The sequence below is a fragment of the Trichechus manatus genome, unplaced genomic scaffold (assembly GCF_000243295.1).
Source record: "Trichechus manatus latirostris isolate Lorelei unplaced genomic scaffold, TriManLat1.0 scaffold00097, whole genome shotgun sequence".
NCBI classification, from domain to species: Eukaryota; Metazoa; Chordata; class Mammalia; order Sirenia; family Trichechidae; genus Trichechus; species Trichechus manatus.
The window spans coordinates 9,954,246-9,971,869 of NW_004444033.1; the positions used below are offsets into that span (position 1 = coordinate 9,954,246).

The window sequence follows — 17,624 nt, forward strand, 5'->3', positions numbered from 1 at the left end:
TATTTTCACCAAAAAAAAGGGAGAGGGTTGACATGTCATGGGGTTGTTAACCAATGTCATAAAACAATATGTGTACTACTGTTTAATGAGAAACTGTTTGTTCTGTAAACCTTCCCCTGAAGTACAATTAAAAAAAAAAAAGAATACATCTTGTGGCAGACAGCACAACTTTTTGGTAAAATATTGCCAAGTATGGGGATTTAACTTAACTTTCATGTTAATGTGTGTTTTGATGACATTAAGACAGTGCTATTCAAAGTGTGGTCCACGCACTGCGTTTTACCAGTTCATCGTAAAAAAAGTACAAAAAACAAGAAGAAGCTTTTGGAAACCTATAGCAATCTGACACGATCACAACATTCAAGCACATGATGAGTGGACTCTGCAGAATAAGGTATTTATCAGTTTGGTTGTTATTAACTTAGGTGGTAAACCTCATGGCACAAGCTGAGTACCAGGCATGCACAGTAGGACCCCATATATATATATATCCGTCTTCAACAGATTGGAGGAAAAAAAGAAAACTTGGGTCCTTCATCACAAGTAGTTGAGAGCCGCTGATGTAACTTATCTGGGACTCAGCTTCTTCTGAGAACATGAGGGTTTGACAAGCACTCTAAGAGTTCTTTCTTTGCTAACATTCTCTGACACTGTAAACTCCTGGTAACAGATGACGTGAAGTAATGTTAAAACAAAAAATATATAAACACACACACACATAGAAATTGATGGAGTGACAAGTAAGAAAAAGTAGGTTACGGTATCAACTCTCCCCACATATATTACTGATGCACCACCATGGTGACTACATAACACCATGCTGAGTAGGTAACACTGAATTACACTGTTATTCTAGCCTTTTGTCTTTGTTATTCCAAGCTTTTATCTATGGAAGTATACTTCCATCAGGCTTCAAAATCAACTCTGTTGGAATATAACTGCTACATAATGCAAAAGATACTAATACAAGAGAACAATGATACAAATTATTTTACCACCATTTAGCTACTAGAATATTTCTTATTCCAGCAGCTTAAAGGAAGTTATAAAAACTAGTTTTTAAACCTTAACGTATTCGTGAAGTTGTATCTCTGTTGTTAGGAAGAATTAAATTTTTCCAGACCATATAAAAATATGCTAATTTAAACTAAGCACAAGTGGCAACTATATAATCAAAGTCTTCTTAGCCTTAGCTTGTCTAACAGTTTCATAAGAAATTGGAAAAGCATGAATTTCATGACAGTTCCTCCCCTAAACATGTATCACTACCATATACACTACTTCACAAATCCAGCGACAGAAAATTAATAAACTAATACAATGAGATGAGGAAGACAGGGAGACTAAAGATGGGAAGTGAAGAAACCTAATTTGAATAACTACAGAAAGAGAATGAGACCCACAAAAATAGTAACACTAGTACTGAAAATGAATGTAAAGAAAAACACATCTGTGGTCTACTTTTTAACTCAAACACAAACGTTAAACTTCTAGGATTATATCATCAAATGAAAAAAGCAGAAAAATTTATTTTACAGTCACTACTACATGTTATATATCAAATGCTAAGGCTAACCAATAACTAAGTAGGCCACCTGCGGGGCAGCATTTAAACGTAACCCTAACTTTAATAGTGTTAATTTGGCAATAAACTGCCAAACTACTGAGATGGTTTGTAGTTTTTAGTGTAATCACTTAGTTTCTTCTATATGTATAGTTAAACGTTTCTAATTTTGTCCCTAATGCTATTCACATGTGTATTCTATTTCTTGATCAGAGTTGGCAAGAGTTTCTTTTATTCATCTTTTTCAGATTCCTTTTCAGCTCTAGCCTTTATTGAAAAGACTACTTCTATTAAAGTAAATTCTGTTTAATCCCTATCTTCCACTGTCACAATGTTTATTCTTTTTCTGGTTTCTTAGGATGAAAATAAGTTCACTTAGATTCATTCTTTCTTGGTTTCTAATAAATGCATTTAAGGCTTGAATTTTTCCTCTAAATACCACTTTGGCATCATTCCAGAGATTCTGGAAAGCAGTATTCCAATTATTAATTTAAAATAATTTGTAATTTCCATTTTGTTCTCTTTAAACCAGAGTTACAAAGAAATGTTTTTGTTTTTTAATAGACAGATGGATTTTTGCCACTAACATCTAATTCTGTTGTATTATTTTGGGGGCTTCTAGTTTCCAATAAAGATGCAGCCCTGGTGGTGCAGTGGTTAAGAGCTCGGCTGCTAATCAAAAGATGGGCAGTTCGAATCCACTAACCCTGCTGCTTGGAAACCCCATGGGGCAGTTCTACTCTGTCCTATAGGGTGACTACGAGTCTGAATTGACTCAACAGCTATGGGTTTGGTTTGTGTTTCAGTGCCCAATAATGGTGAAATAATTAACCTCTTCTTGTTTAAGATTAATGAAAAGTGCTGTATAAAACTTTAAAAAAATAAAAAAGCAGTAATAATCTGCAGTGGGAAACTCCAGGTCAATTTCTGGATGAAAGCCAATAACCAGAGAGGTAAATGGAATATCTAAGTAAAAACAAAGCCACTTACACTGATTAACACACATTCAGGATCTAGTTTAGTAGCCAAATGGGGGGAGAAGGACATCATTCGAAGCCCAGGGCAGCCCAAGGTACAGTCTCTGGGGAGATCCTTCCGAAGTTAAGATGAGACCCAGGCTACTACTAAACAATTCTTTTCATTCTTGGAATAAGCAGATCTAAATCCACCGCCCTTGCTCCAAATGGGGAATGCAGAGAGATCAGAACAAGATAACAAAAAAAGGAGTGAGGAAAATCATCTCTGAGAAGCTGATGAAACCAACTCCAGGGAAGATCTGCACCACAGACAGATAGGGCAGATCAGGGATCTTTAAGCTCAAGGCAACTAAAAACTAGAAAAAATATATGAAATATCTGTTTTAAGACACTGGACAACAGGCAATGAACAGCAGGACTATAATGTAAGAGAAAAGAAATGAGAGATGAGAACCATGATTGCTCCGGCTTCCTGCTTTTCTGTACTTACTGGACCCTGGCACTGGAAGGGAGGTACTAAGCAGAGCATAACACAATGAGCTGAGGAGACAAAGATCAAAATGTTGAAGAGGCTGAGGCAAAGGGACAAAAAAAAAAGACGACACACTTCAAGAAGCCAATCAAACTTACAAATCTTAGTCTTCTGGGCTATCCTGAAAGTCACCCCTTTCAATGAAATATTTCAATATGATTATGTTCTTATGGAATGACTAGAAACCAATTTTTAAAATATGACTAAATGTTTAAAATCCATTAACAAAAATTCACATAGATTCTGACCAAAGCTAATGTTAAGGTCATTTACCTTTCCATTCCTATTTCTTAAAGTATATTAACTATATAAAAAGTAAGAGTAATATATATATACAATACATATATATAAGTATATATTATATATTCTAAATATATATTATACATTATATGTACACAATATAGGAGCCCTGCTAGCACAACGGTCAAGCACTTGGCTGCTAACCAAAAAGTTAGCGGTTCAAATCCACCAGTGACTCTGTGGGACAAAAGACCTGACAATCTGCTCCAGTAAAGATTACAACCTAAATTTATGTTAATGGCGGAGGAATAACTCAGAAAAGAAGGGTGAGAATGGTTACACAACTCGAAGATTGTAATCAATGCCACAAAATGGTGCATGTAGAAACGGCTTAGTTGACGTATGTTTTGCTGTGTATATTCTCAACAACAAAATAAATATTATAAAAAAAAAAAAAGATTACAGCTTAGGAAACCCTAGGGGACAGTTCTACTCTGTCATATAGGGTTACTACGAGTTGGAATAGACTTGATGGCACACAACAATAAAACATACAATATATAACTGTCAATTTATAAACTATATTAACACTTAAATAGACCTAATCTTTTTTCACTCAATTAAATATGTATTACAATGTCACTAGATTTAAAAAAGAAAAAAAAACAATTGAACAAATGCATTTCTTCTGAGATTTATTATAAATCCTCAGGTAAGGAAGTTGAAAGGTAGATTATTTCTTAATTTTTAGGTATCTAAAGCACATCTCTGCTTTCTCAAAATTCTGTGGTAATGAACACAAGCGCTCTTTGAAATGGTAAGTAGAAAAGAAAGTTTAAATCATATAGAAAACCATTAAAGAGAAAGCAAATTCTATATTTAAGGCTAGATATTTGCATTAGACCCGAGGGTCATTAGACTTTAAAGTCCTTCAAAACAAAAATGCCGTAGTGCTACCTAGCCTAATAGTTCGTTCACTACACTGTAACTGTGCTATGGCTGCTTATCAAAACAATAAAGCCCAGAGAATATAAAAATAATAGATTTTCAGAGTTAGAGAAGACTTTTCAATAATATAATAGTTCAGAACAAAGGCTTTGGAGACAAAAGACTTACCCATGAATCCCAAATCTACTACTCATAGTTGATGACTCTGAACAAGTTACTTAAGCTCTCTAAGCCCCAGATTCCCCAAATGTACAATGGGGATAACAATATCTGCCTAGAACAGTTGCAAGGACTCAACAAATAAGTAGCTATTATCGTCAAAGCCAAAATTTCTCAGTCATTTTAACCCATAACCCCTTTTCATAAATATAAAAAATTCTGTTTTGTACTGGAAAATTAGATCCCCTCCCAAACGTAATTTTGAACGCATTTTTCCAATTACACGCCATCCTATCCAATCCATTACCTCTCTACTCCTAATCTCCTTAAACTGTGAGTACTACTGATCTCTCCACCTCCTCAGACGAGAAAACTAAGGGCCAACCCGAGCAGTCAAGTGCCTTAACTAATGTCATACAGCTAATTAACAACAAAGCCAAGGGTAGACCCTGACTCCCAAGTGCAGTGTTCTCAGCACCTCATTAGGACATTTTAAAGCACAAAGCTACATATAATATCAGCTGAAGCTTATAGATTATTGTAAATCCACTTATTATATGCATGGGGAAAAACTGGACACAAAGCTATGTTTGGAGTATTTACCTTTCTACATGCAGGACAAAGCCCATTTTCATCAGTGCGAATTCGATGCCAACAAAATCGGCAAATCTGGTAGCCACAGGTGCAAGGGAAAAAGTTGATGTCATCTATCTCCAGGGGCTCCATGCAAAGAGGGCATTCCACAGGGTCTTCCTTCGCATCAGGACTGCGAGACATCTTCACGTTTATTAAACAGCAGCAAAAGTTTATAATAATTTAAGGGAGAAGGAAGTTCAGCACTGAGAGCTAAAATGGAGACTTTGAAGACCTGTGTGAGAATAAACAAAACATACTGTTTACTACTGGAGAAAGAATGGCATATTCAACAATCTAAAATCACGTTATCAAAAATTCTGAATATTAATCTCAGCAATTTTATTCTGTCATCTCAGAATGGATTTCCCTTTTCCTATCAACAAGTTACTTTCTTCTGAAATTTTTGCATGCCAAGATAAGAAGCCTGGCACTGTAAATTTTTTGGATTCAGTAGAAAGATAAAAAAAGACCTTCCTTTTTGTCCAGATAATACACTTAGTATTAACCTAACACTAATCATAATACATTTTAGGGGAAGCAAGAAGAAAAAGAAGCTTCTGCCTTAAAATATACTATAAACTGCCTCATCTTCGACCTAAAAGCTAGTGATACTGTCACATAACTGAAGGAGTATTATAGTATTCTAAAATCTGCCACAATTTACAAAACACACCTAATGAAAAAGAGGCTTCATTCATTTATAATCAGATATTAACATTAAAGCCTTATAGAAAACACAGCCTAGAGGCGGGGAAAAAAAAACTAATACACTTGCCACAGAAAAGTCTGGGAAAGTAAACACATAGTAAGCAAAATAAAAGTATTTGCGTGGTAAAGCTACAAAAGGCCCACAAGAAACAGGAAGGGGGAAGAGAACAAATAGACTTCCACACTCCCAAACACATTACAAAAAGTTAAATAATATATCTTTTTAGATTATTGAGAATTTAAAATTTTTAGGTAAAGATTTAGGTTAAAATCATTGTTAGATTTAAAGGTTAGGTTGCAATCACTATTTTAGCTTAAAAAATGATTATGTCCAAACTAATCTATAACTCAACGCAATCTTCACCAAAATTACAGAGGTATTTTTAAAATGAAATTTGGAAAAATGATTCTAATGTTTAACAAAAAGAGATAATGAATGAGAACAGCTTTGAAGGTTCTAGCGGGGAAAAACTGAGAATTTTGTACAACAAAGCTAAAACAAGTTAAATATTTTTATACTAGCACAAGAATAGATAAAAGACCAAAGAAAGAAACTAAATAAAGGATCTAGAAACAGATCCATGAGATTTTAGTATTTGATAAAAGTGACATTACAAATCAATATGGAAAGAATGGACCAGTTTATAAGTAGTAATGAGACACTGGACTATCTACTAAAGAAAAAAAAACCAGTATATATCTGTGTCACATTGCAATCAAAATAAATCCCAAATGATCTGTCTGAAAGAGCTAAATATCAAAATAAACTATAAAAAACATCTGACAAAAAACAATGGAGCTTTTTTTTTTAAACCATAGGATTAAAAAAGGTCTTCCTAAGCAAAACAAATACATGGTTTTGAGTTTAGGAACCTGTTGAATAGATATATATAAAAACATACCATATACATTTAAATACAGTATATAATAAGCAATACTTTTGCAAAATTTTTAAAAAGTATTTACTTGCCCTATTTAAATTAATCCTTTTTAGCAATCTAATAGTTGAATTTCAAAGAAGTTAAATGCATGTATGATGCAACTCCACTGAATACAGTTACATATAAATTACACTCCTGAATACACTATACACCCAAAGCTACATGAACACTGTAATTATACATAATTGAAAGCTATTTATAGAAGTGAATATATCGTTGTATTAAAAGGTAGGCTAAACAAGGGCAGGGATTTTTGCCTGTATGGTCACTAAAGTATCTGAGTGCCTAGACTAGAATTTGAAACATAGTAAGAGCATAAGGAACATTTATTGAATGACTGAAGGAAGAACTGTTAGAAAGGCAAAAACTTTCATCAGTCAGCCTTCAGAAGATATTCCTAGTAAAGTCAGGATCTTCTTAAAGAGAATAATAAGTGATATTAGTGTATTGGAGTCCCTAGATGGCACAAACAGTTAAGTGATCAGCTACTAACCAAAAGGTTGGCAGTGTGAACCCCACCCAGAGGTGCGTCAAAAGAAAGGTCTGGTAATCTCCTCCTGAAAAGTCACAGCAATGAAAAGCCTACAGATGGACTGCAGTTCTACTCCAAAACACATGGGGTCATCATGAGTAAAAATCAACTCAATAGCACACAACAACAACCCTTAAAAAAAAAAACTAATCATGTTACGTTCTGCCTACTATGCCTTACATAGCAGATGTATTTCCAGATATGTTTAAATTAAATATTATTTTTATTTGAAATATTTCAAATGTGTGCGGAAACACTTTTATTTAAAGGAAACAGAATACTATGGTCCTGGATGCCCTCAACCCAGCTCCCTCGTACATAAGTCCTATGCTGGGAAACTCAATCCGAGAAGATCTGAAACTACTGTACCCACCTCCAATGTGCACTCAGCTTCTATTTGGGTGTCACACGGAGAAGTGCACCACTGTCCCCACTCCAACTCCAGAGCCAAATATTTTGCCCAGGAAGTGAAGCAGACCTTAAAACAGACAGCTCTGAATCCCTTCCAAAAGGAAATGACTTCATTTGTAACAGAGTGTGAAGATGTTCAAGCCTAAAGGCACTATCAAAATCATTGCGGTTGTGCTGAAAGGCAACTGGGAGGATACTAATAGATTCACTGGACATACAGGCTAAGCTGTAGGGCTGGCTACTTTACCAGAGAGAATATGGGAAACAGCAGCTAGGAGGAGCCTTCCTGGGGTCTGAACCAACCTCAAAGACTGACTTGAGGAGGCATCGCTTTCACGTGAGGCTGAATTTGATTGGACCAGTTGTGAAGCAATTTATGCCCAAGGGAATTATCGAAAAACATCAGAGCAATTAGCTGGCAATTAGTGGTCAGGGAGAGACATAAAGAGAGCTCTGCCAAATCCACTGTCATCCCAGGGTGACTGTGGGCATACTCAAGACTGTCCTATGAGGAGCAATGCAGGGGGGAATTAGACGTCACTAAAATAATCCAGTAAGTTACTAAATAAGCAAATAACAAGAACAAGCCCCAGAGTTGAGGTCCCAGTACTCAGAGTCGCTACATTATATAAAATGTCCAGTTTCCAACAAAAAATTACAGGACACGCACAGAGACAGGAAAGTATAACGCATACTTCAGGAAAAAAAAAGCGGAAAACAGAAACTGCCCGTGAGAGCAACCAGATGTTGGATATAACAGAAAGACGTCAAAATAGCCATTATAAAATATGCTCAAAGCACTAAACAGAACCGTGATTAAAGAAGTAAAAGAAAGCATGATAACAATGTTACAACAAAAAGAGAGTATCAATAAAAAAGTATAAATTATAAAAAAAGAACCAAATGGAAATTTTGGAGTTATAGTATAATAGCTGAGAAAAAGTTCACCAGATGGGCTCAACAGTAGATTTGAACTGGTTGAAAAAGGAATTAGCAAACTGGAAGACAGAGATTATCCAATCCAAAAAAAAAAAAAGAGGTAAAAACTATTTGTAGATGACATGATCTTGTATATAGAAAATCCTAAGGAATCCACTAAAAAAACTATTAGAACTAATAACTTTATCAAGGTTGCAAGATACAACATCAAAATATAAACATCAATTATATTTCCACATGCTTGTAAAGAAAAATCAGAAAATGAAATTAAGAAAACAATTCCACTTACACTAGCATCAAAAAGAGCAAAATAATTAAGAATAAATTTAACAAAAGAAGTACAAAGCTTATACTCTGAAAACTACAAAATACTGTTAAAAGAAGTTAAAGATCTAAATAAATGGAAAAATATCCTATGCTCATAGATCAGAAAATTTAATACCAAGATGGCAATGCTCCTCAAATTGATCTACAAATTTGACACCATCCTTATCACAATCCATATGGAATTGCAAGGAACCAAGAATAGACAAAAAATCTTTCAAAAGAAAGACAAAGTTGGAGGACTCACACTGTCCAATTTCAAAGCCTACTACAAAGAAAGCAACAGGAATCAAGATAGTGGCAATGGTATACAGACATACATAACAGATCAATGGAATAGACTAGAGAGTCCAAAATTAAACCCTTACATTTATGGTGAAGTGATCTGACAAGGTGCCAAGTCCATTCAATGGGGACAGGATAGTCTTTTCAGCAAACGGTGCGAGCACAATTAGCCACATGCAAAGGAATAAAGTTTGATCTTTACCTCACATGATATATAAGAACAAATTCAAAACAGATCAAAGACCTAAATGTCAGAGCTAAATCTATAAAACTCTTAGAAGAAATCACTGGGGTAAATCTTCATGGCATTGAATTTGACAATGGAATCTTAGATATGACATCAAAAACATGAACAACAACAAAAAAGCAGGTAAACTGGACTTCATCAAAATTAAAAAATTTATGCAAAGGACACTATCAAGAAAGTAAAAAGACAACCTAAAGAATGATAAAAAAAAATTTGCAAATCATATATATCATAAGGGTCTAGTGTTTGGAATATATAAAGAATGCTTACAACTCAATAACAAAAAGACAATACAATTTAAAACATAGGTAAATAATTTGAGTAGACATTTCTCTAAAGAAGATATAAAAATTGCTAATGAGAATATGAAAAGATGCTAAACATCATTAGTCATCAAAAAAATGAAAAAAACCAACAAAACAACTTAAAACCAACAAGAAGGCCAAAAACAAAAAAGCAAAAAAGAAAGGGTGAAAAAGATGTGGAGAAACTGGAACTCTCATACACTGCTGGGTAGGGAATATAAATTGGTCTAGACACTCTGGATAACAGTCTGGCAGTTGTTCAAATCATTAAACATAGTTAGCATATAACCAACCAACTTTACTCCTAGGTATACATCCAAGAGAAATGAAAACATCCGTCTACTCAAAAACTTACATACAAATGTTTACAGCAGCATGATTCATAACAGCCAAAAGGTGGAAACAACCCAAATGTTCATCAACTGATGAACAGACAAATATTATTCAACCATGAAAAGAAGTACTGATACATGCTACCACACGGATGAACCTTGAAAACATTACGCTAAGTGAAAGAAGCCAGTCACCAAAGATCACAATATTATATGATTCCATTTATATGAAATGTCCAGAATAGGCAAATCTACAGGGATAGAACATATATTAGTAATTATGTAGGACTCAGAGGTATGGGAAGTAGGAGAATACGGTGGTGACAGCTAAAGAGTACGGGTCTTCTTTCTAAGGTAATGGAAATGTTCCAAAATTCAAGGTAGTGATGGCTGTGCATATTTGTGAATATACTAAAAAAAATTGTAACACTTAAAATGGGTGTTTCTCCTATTAACATCTTGCATTCCTACTGTACATCTATTACAATTAATAACCAATACTGACACGCTATTAATAACTAAAGTCCACAGTTAACATTAGGGTTCACTCTTAGTGTTTTGCAGTCCTATGGATTTTGAGAAAAGCTTAATGTCGTGTGTTAATCATTAGAGTATCATGCAGCATAGTTTCACTGCCCTAAAAAGGCCCCGTGTTCCACCTATTCATCCCTCTCCTCTCCTTTTGACCTCCTGGCAACCACTGATCTTTGCACTGTCTTTGATAGTTTTGCCTTTTCCAGAATATCATAGAGTTGGAATCATAAGTTTTTTCAGATAGCTTCTTTCACTTAGCAGTATGCATTTAAGGTTCTTCCATGTCTTTTCATGGCTTGGTAACTCATTTCTTTCTATCGCTGACTAATTCCATTGTACAGATGTATACCACAGTTTGTTTATTGTTTATCCATTCACCTACTGAAGGACAACTAGACTACTTCCAATTTTGAACAATTACAAATTAATTTTTTAAAAAATACATTTTTAAGGATATTAAACTTTGAATCCTTTAAGTTTAAAAACTATGTCTATCTCATTCAACACTATATCACAGGCATTTGTACAAAATTGTAAGTTCCCACAACTACATATATGTGGGGGGCGGGGGGAATAGGGCGACACAATACATCTAAATAGCAGCATTTATCACTGAATAGTAGGGCCATGGGTAGTTTGTTTTCTTTCATTTTCCTCTATTTTCCAATTTTTAGAAAATGAAAATTTACATTTATAATAGAAAAAACTATTTTAAATTAGTTAAAAATTAAGTAAAACTGACAATCAAAAAGACAATAAAATAAATGGTGAGGGAAAAGAAACTTTTGAATGTGTAGAGAATGAGCATCAACATGTTTCCTGTTAGCTCAATGCTCTCTCAGAAGAAGGCTAGGAGTTTAAGAAATTGAAGGCTAAGCCTGATGAAAGTGTTATAAATAAGACCTTCAAATCTGCACAAAATCAAAGCAAAGGTTAATTAGTTTGCTAATGAGTTCTCTACCAAACTTGTGCAGGTTGTCGAGAAAAGGCATTTCCTTCATCAATGTATTTTCAACTGAGGAAAAAATAGATCTGTTTGAGGAAAAGACGCTTGGTAGAAGAGTATACCTATTTTAAAATTTTTAAGGACTGACCCAGACACCTACTTGAAACAACTGAATCCAGGTATCACAGCTTAAAACTCACCAAGTGACTTTAAGCTTATAAACTTGTCCTTTTAGAGATGCTTCTGTCCATCAATTTTAAAGTACGCCAGTAGCAACGAATAAGAGAGAAAAAACTGACTCAAGCAGAAATAGTATTTAAAAAAAGAAAAAATATGTTTATTACCATGATGAAGTGTGACCTCTTTTTACCCAAATCTGTCACGCAGTCACTTAAGATTCCACCCCTCTTAAATTCTGATCTGAGATGGCATGCTGCCAATCCAATGCTCCACTTCCACATGGAAATGCATTCCAGTCCATCCATCTTCCAATTTCTTTCAGGGACATCCAGCCACCACTTCTATCAGTCCGCCTCATTATGGCAAGCACTGACTCATATGGAAACCCACCACTTTGAACTTTTTGGCTGGAAGGGGTATGGAAGGGGAGGGGTAAAGAAAGGTAGAGCAAGACAGGATTGATAAAGAAGGGGGGAGATGGCCCAACATGGCAGCTTATTCACACACACCATGCCGTCCCCAACAGCAAAGAACCGAGAATCCAAGTGAAACAGATACAGAGGACAACCTGGGAACCCAGAACAGCGAACGGAAGGTTGAAGAACTGTATTGAACGTCAAAGGCAAGGAGAAACTGAATTGTACCCAGCCAACAGACACCACCAAAGTCACATATCGACCAGAACCACAAAATAACAATTAAAATAATACAAAGGAAGAAAGACATTCTAAAGAGAAAGAGAAGAAACAAAGTCTGGACACATCAAAACAAAACAAAAAAAAATCAGCACAAAATAAACACACATGCAGTCAATAAAGAAATATATACATAAATGCCTCAATGCCTCGGTGACAGCAGACAATAACAAATCATATGAAGAAACAGTATAAGATGGCTCAGACAAGTGAGCAAAATAAAGAGGCAGAAAATCTTCCTGAGGAAGAAATGGTAATAGAACTACCAGATAAGGCATTCAAGAGACTTACATATAGGATCATCAAAGAGATCAAGGAAAACATAGACAAAATTCTAGAAGAATTCAGGGAAACAATACAAGAACAAAACAGACTATTAGAAACCATATAAAAACAAGCAGAAATCCAGAAGATTAACAATAAAAATATCAGAAATAGACAACTCAATGGTAGGACATAGTAGAACTGAATCAATGGAACAAAGAGTCAGCGAAATAGGGGACAGACCCCTTGATACTAATTTGAGGAACGATCAGAAAAAAGAACAAAGAAAGCCTGAGAATTATGTGAGACTTTATCGACTGGAATAATTTACATGTAATAGGAATTCCAGAACAGAGGAGAAAAAAAAGTACAGAAAGAATTTTTGAAGATTTACGGGCAGAAAACTCCCCTACAAATCATGGAAGATGAGAAGGTTTCATCCAAAAATCTCAATGAACCCCAGAAAGGATAGACCTCAAGGGAAAGTCACCAAGACATATCATAATCAAACTTTCCAAAACCAAAGACAAAGAAAGAATTCCAAGAGAAGCTAATGAAAAATGAAACATCATCTACAAAGGGGCACCAGTAAGACTAAGTGCTGATTTCCTAACAGAAACCACGCAGGCAAGAAGGCAATGGGGTGACATATATAAAACCCTAAAAGAAATGCCAACCAAGAACCATATATCCAGCAAAACTGTCTTTCAAATATGATGGTGAAACTAGGACATTCCCAGATAAACAGAAATTAAGGGAATTTGTAAAAACCAGACCAATCTTACAAGAAATATAAAAAGGAGTCCTTCAGACAGAGAAACAACGATAAAAACAACATGACATTAAGATACAGGATAGCATCACCCAGATACCAACCCAGATAAAGAATTCCAACAAAAGTAAACTAAACCTGCAAAACTGAAAACAGGAAACCACAGATATCAATCTGTAAACAACCACAACTTCAAAACAAAAAGGGTGAATAAATGGTATAGTTACAGAACTTACATATGGACAAGAAGTCAAGGCAATACCAAGATATAACAGACTGTTTTAAATTTAGGAAGATAAAGGTAAATCTCAGAGTAACCACAAAGAAAATGACCATATTTTTACACGAATAACGCACGCTCTCTACATATGTTTGCCAACCACATCCTCCTCCTGTGAGTTATTTTCGTAAGAGCTGCTACGTTGATTTTTTTTACATGTTGCTGTAAAAAAAAAAAAATGAGCACAGCACACTTACAAAAATACCACGTGGGGAGAGGGCACAGTTGGCAAACAAACATAGAACATATGCATAATTTGTGTGAAAATACGGTAATAAATCTACTTACCAAAATGAAGAAAATAAAAAAGGCTCACTAAATATAAAATCAACAACAATGAAGGATACAAAAAGAAAATCTATAGACAAAAAGAACTCAGCACAGAAAATTAAGTGGAACAAAGCAACTGTTAACATCACAAAAAACCAAAAAAGCATAACAAAATGGCAACAATAAATTCACACCTATCGATAATCACACTGAATGTAAAGGGTTTAAATACACCAGTCAAGAGACAGAGAATGTCAGAATGGATTCAAAAATGACCATGAGTATGTTGCCTACAAGAGACAAACCTTAGACATAAAGACATAAATAGGTTAAAAAAATCAAAGGATGGGAAAAAATATACCAAGCAAACAGTACCCAAAAGAGAGCAGGAGTGGCAATAGTAATCTCCAATAAAATAGGCTTTAAGTCAAAATCCATTATAAGAGACAAAGAATAATGATTAAAGGGTCAATTCATCAAGAGGACATAACCATAATAAATATTTATGCACCCAATGACAGCGCTCCAAAATACATAAAACAAACTATAACAGTACTGAAAAGTGACAAAGGCAGTTCCACAACAATGGTAGGAGACTTTAACATACCTACATTGACAATGGACAGAACACTAGAAAGAAACTCAAGAAAGATACAAAAAATCTAAATAATACAATCAACCAACTCCACCTCACAGACATATGCAGAACACACTACTCAACAGCAGCACAGTACATATTCTTCTCCACGCACATGGCTCATTCTCCAGAACAGACCATATTTTAGGACAGAAAGCAAGCCTCAATAAACTTAAAAACATCAAAAGCATCTTCTCTGATCATAACACTATAAAAGTAGAAATCAATAACAGAAAAAAACAAAGGAAAAATTTAATACATGGAAACTGAATAATATTTTTCTTTAAAACTATTGGGTAATGGAAGAAATTAAAAATGAAATTAAAAAATTCTTTGAATCAAATGAGAATGAAAACACAGTATACCAAAACTTTTGGGACACGGCAAAAGCAGTGCGCAGAGGAGAATTTATAGCAATAAATGCTCACATCAAAACAGGAAAGGGCCAAAATCAATAGCTTAACCCTATAACTCAAACAAATGGAAACAGCAAAAGACGTCCACAGTCACCAGAAGAAAGGAAGTCATACAGATCAGAGCAGAATAAATGAAATAGAAAACAGAAAAACAATAGAAAGACTAGAAGTTAGTTCTTTGAGAGGATCAATAAAATTGATAAACCACTGGCCAAACTGATAATCAAAAATAACGAGAAGAGATACAAACAACCAAAATAAGAAATCAAACGGGTGACATTACAACAGAACCAATTGAGATTAAAAGGCTCGTAACACAATATTATGGAAAACTGTACTCTGAAAAAGTTGAAAACCTAAAAGAAACAGACAAATTTCTAGAAACACACTACCTACCTAAACTAACACAAATAGAGGTATAAAAATTTAACAGACTCATAATAAAAGAATAAATTGAAGATGTCATTAAAAAAAAAAAAATTCCCAACAGAAAAAAACCTCAGCCTAGACAGCTTCACTGGAGAATTCTACCATGCATTCAGGGGAAAAGTTGACACCAATTCTACTCAAACTATTCCAGAACATAAAAAAGGAAAGAATATTCTTCAACTCATTCTATGAAGCCAGCATAACCCCAATACCAAAGCCAGGCAAAGACACCACTAAAAAAGAAAATGACAGAACAATACCCCTCATGAATACAGATGCAAAAACTCTCAAAAAAATTCTAGCCGACAGAATTCGACAGTATATCAAAAAAATAAAACATCATAATCAAGTGGGATTCATACCAGGAATGCAAGGATGGTTCAACATGAGAAAATCAATCAACATAATTCACCACATAAATAAAAAAAAGGAAAAGAATCACATGATCATCTCAATTGACACAGAAAAGGCATCTGATAAAATCTACACACTTTCCTGATAAAAACTTTTATCAAAATAGGAATAGACAGGAAATTCCTCAACATAATTAAGGGCATATATGCAAAACAAACAGCCAACATTATTTACAACAGACAAAAATTCAGAGCATTCCCCTTGAGAACAGGAATGAGACAAGGATGCCCTTTATCATCACTCTTATTCAGTACTGTACTGGAAGTCCTAGCTAGAGCAATAAGGCAAGAAGGAGAAATAAAGGGTATCCATAGTCCTGGGGGACAACTTAGTCAACTGGCATAACATAGTTAATAAAGATAATCCAAATTGGAGACGAAGAAGTAAAACTATCCTCATTCACAGATGACATGATTCTATACATAGAAAATCCCAGAGATTCCAAAAGAAAGTTGCTGGAACTAATAGAAGGATTCAGCAAAGACGCAAGGTACAACAACAATACACATAAATAAATCAGTTGGGTTCCTCTAAACTAACAAGGAGAACTCTGAAAAGGAAATCAACAAATCAACACCATTTACAATAGCCCCCACCAGGATAAAATATCTAGGAATATACCTAACCAGAGATATAAAAGAGTTATACAAGTAAAACCATAAAACATTACTGCAAGAAACGAAAACAGATCTACATAAATGGAAAAATATTCTATGCTCATGGATTGGAAGACTTAACATTGTGAAAATGTCAATATGACCAAAAGCAATCTACAGATATAATGTAATCCCAATCCAAATCCCAACAACATTCTTTAATGAAATAGAAAAACTAATCTCCAACTTTATATGGAAAGGAAGGAGGCCCCGAGTAGCTAAAGGAATATTTAAAGAGGAGGAAGAATGTAGGACGCCTCACACTTCCCAATCTCAAAACATACTATACAGTAATCAAAACAGCCTGGTACCAGTTGAATGACAGACACACATACCAATGGAATACAAGTGACAACCCAGAAGTAAATCCATCCATCTACGGTCAGCTGATCTTCAACAAAGAGTCAAAGCCCACTTAAAGAATTGGGGGAGTATCAATTGAGATGTTTCAACTAATGGATACAGCGCTAGAAGTGCTCATTCACCTATGTCAAGATATTTGGAAGACAGCTACCTGGTCAACTGACTGGATGAGATGTATATTTATGCCTATTCCAAAGAAAGGTGATTCAACCGAAAGTGGAAATTATCGAACAATATCATTAATATCACAAGCACATAAGATTTTGCTGAAGATCATTCAAAAGCAGCTGCAGCAGTACACTGACAGGGACTGCCAAAAATTCAAGCCAGATTCAGAAGAGGACGTGGAACGAGGGATATCATTGCGGATGTCAGATGGACCCTGGCCGAAAGCAGAGAATACCAGAAAGATGTTTATCTGTGTTTTACTGACTACGTAAAGGCATTCGACTGTGTGGATCATAACAAATTACAGATAACACTGCAAAGAATAGGAATTCCAGAGCACTTAACTGTGCTCATGAAGAACGTGTACACAGATCAAGAGGCAGTCGTTCGAACAGAACAAGGGGATACTGCGTGGTTTAAAGTCAGGAAAGGTGTGCATCGGGTTGTATCCTTTCACCATATTTATTCAATCTGTATACTGAGCAAATAATCAGAGAAGCTGGACTATATGAAGAAGAAC

The 17,624-nt window shown here is 34.9% G+C and overlaps 1 protein-coding gene across 5 annotated transcripts in view; it reads right to left on the reverse strand.

Moving 5' to 3' along the window:
* Positions 1 to 17,624, reverse strand: part of CNOT4 (CCR4-NOT transcription complex subunit 4) — a 132,860-nt gene that overhangs the window by 69,699 nt on the left and 45,537 nt on the right. For all 5 annotated transcript variants that reach the window (XM_012557369.2, XM_004382694.2, XM_023737143.1 and 2 more), the window contains exon 2: positions 5,024 to 5,288. In XM_012557369.2, the coding sequence (XP_012412823.1) occupies positions 5,024 to 5,197 (174 nt within the window). In that variant the 5' untranslated portion in view covers positions 5,198 to 5,288. The remainder of the gene's footprint in view (positions 1 to 5,023; positions 5,289 to 17,624) is intronic.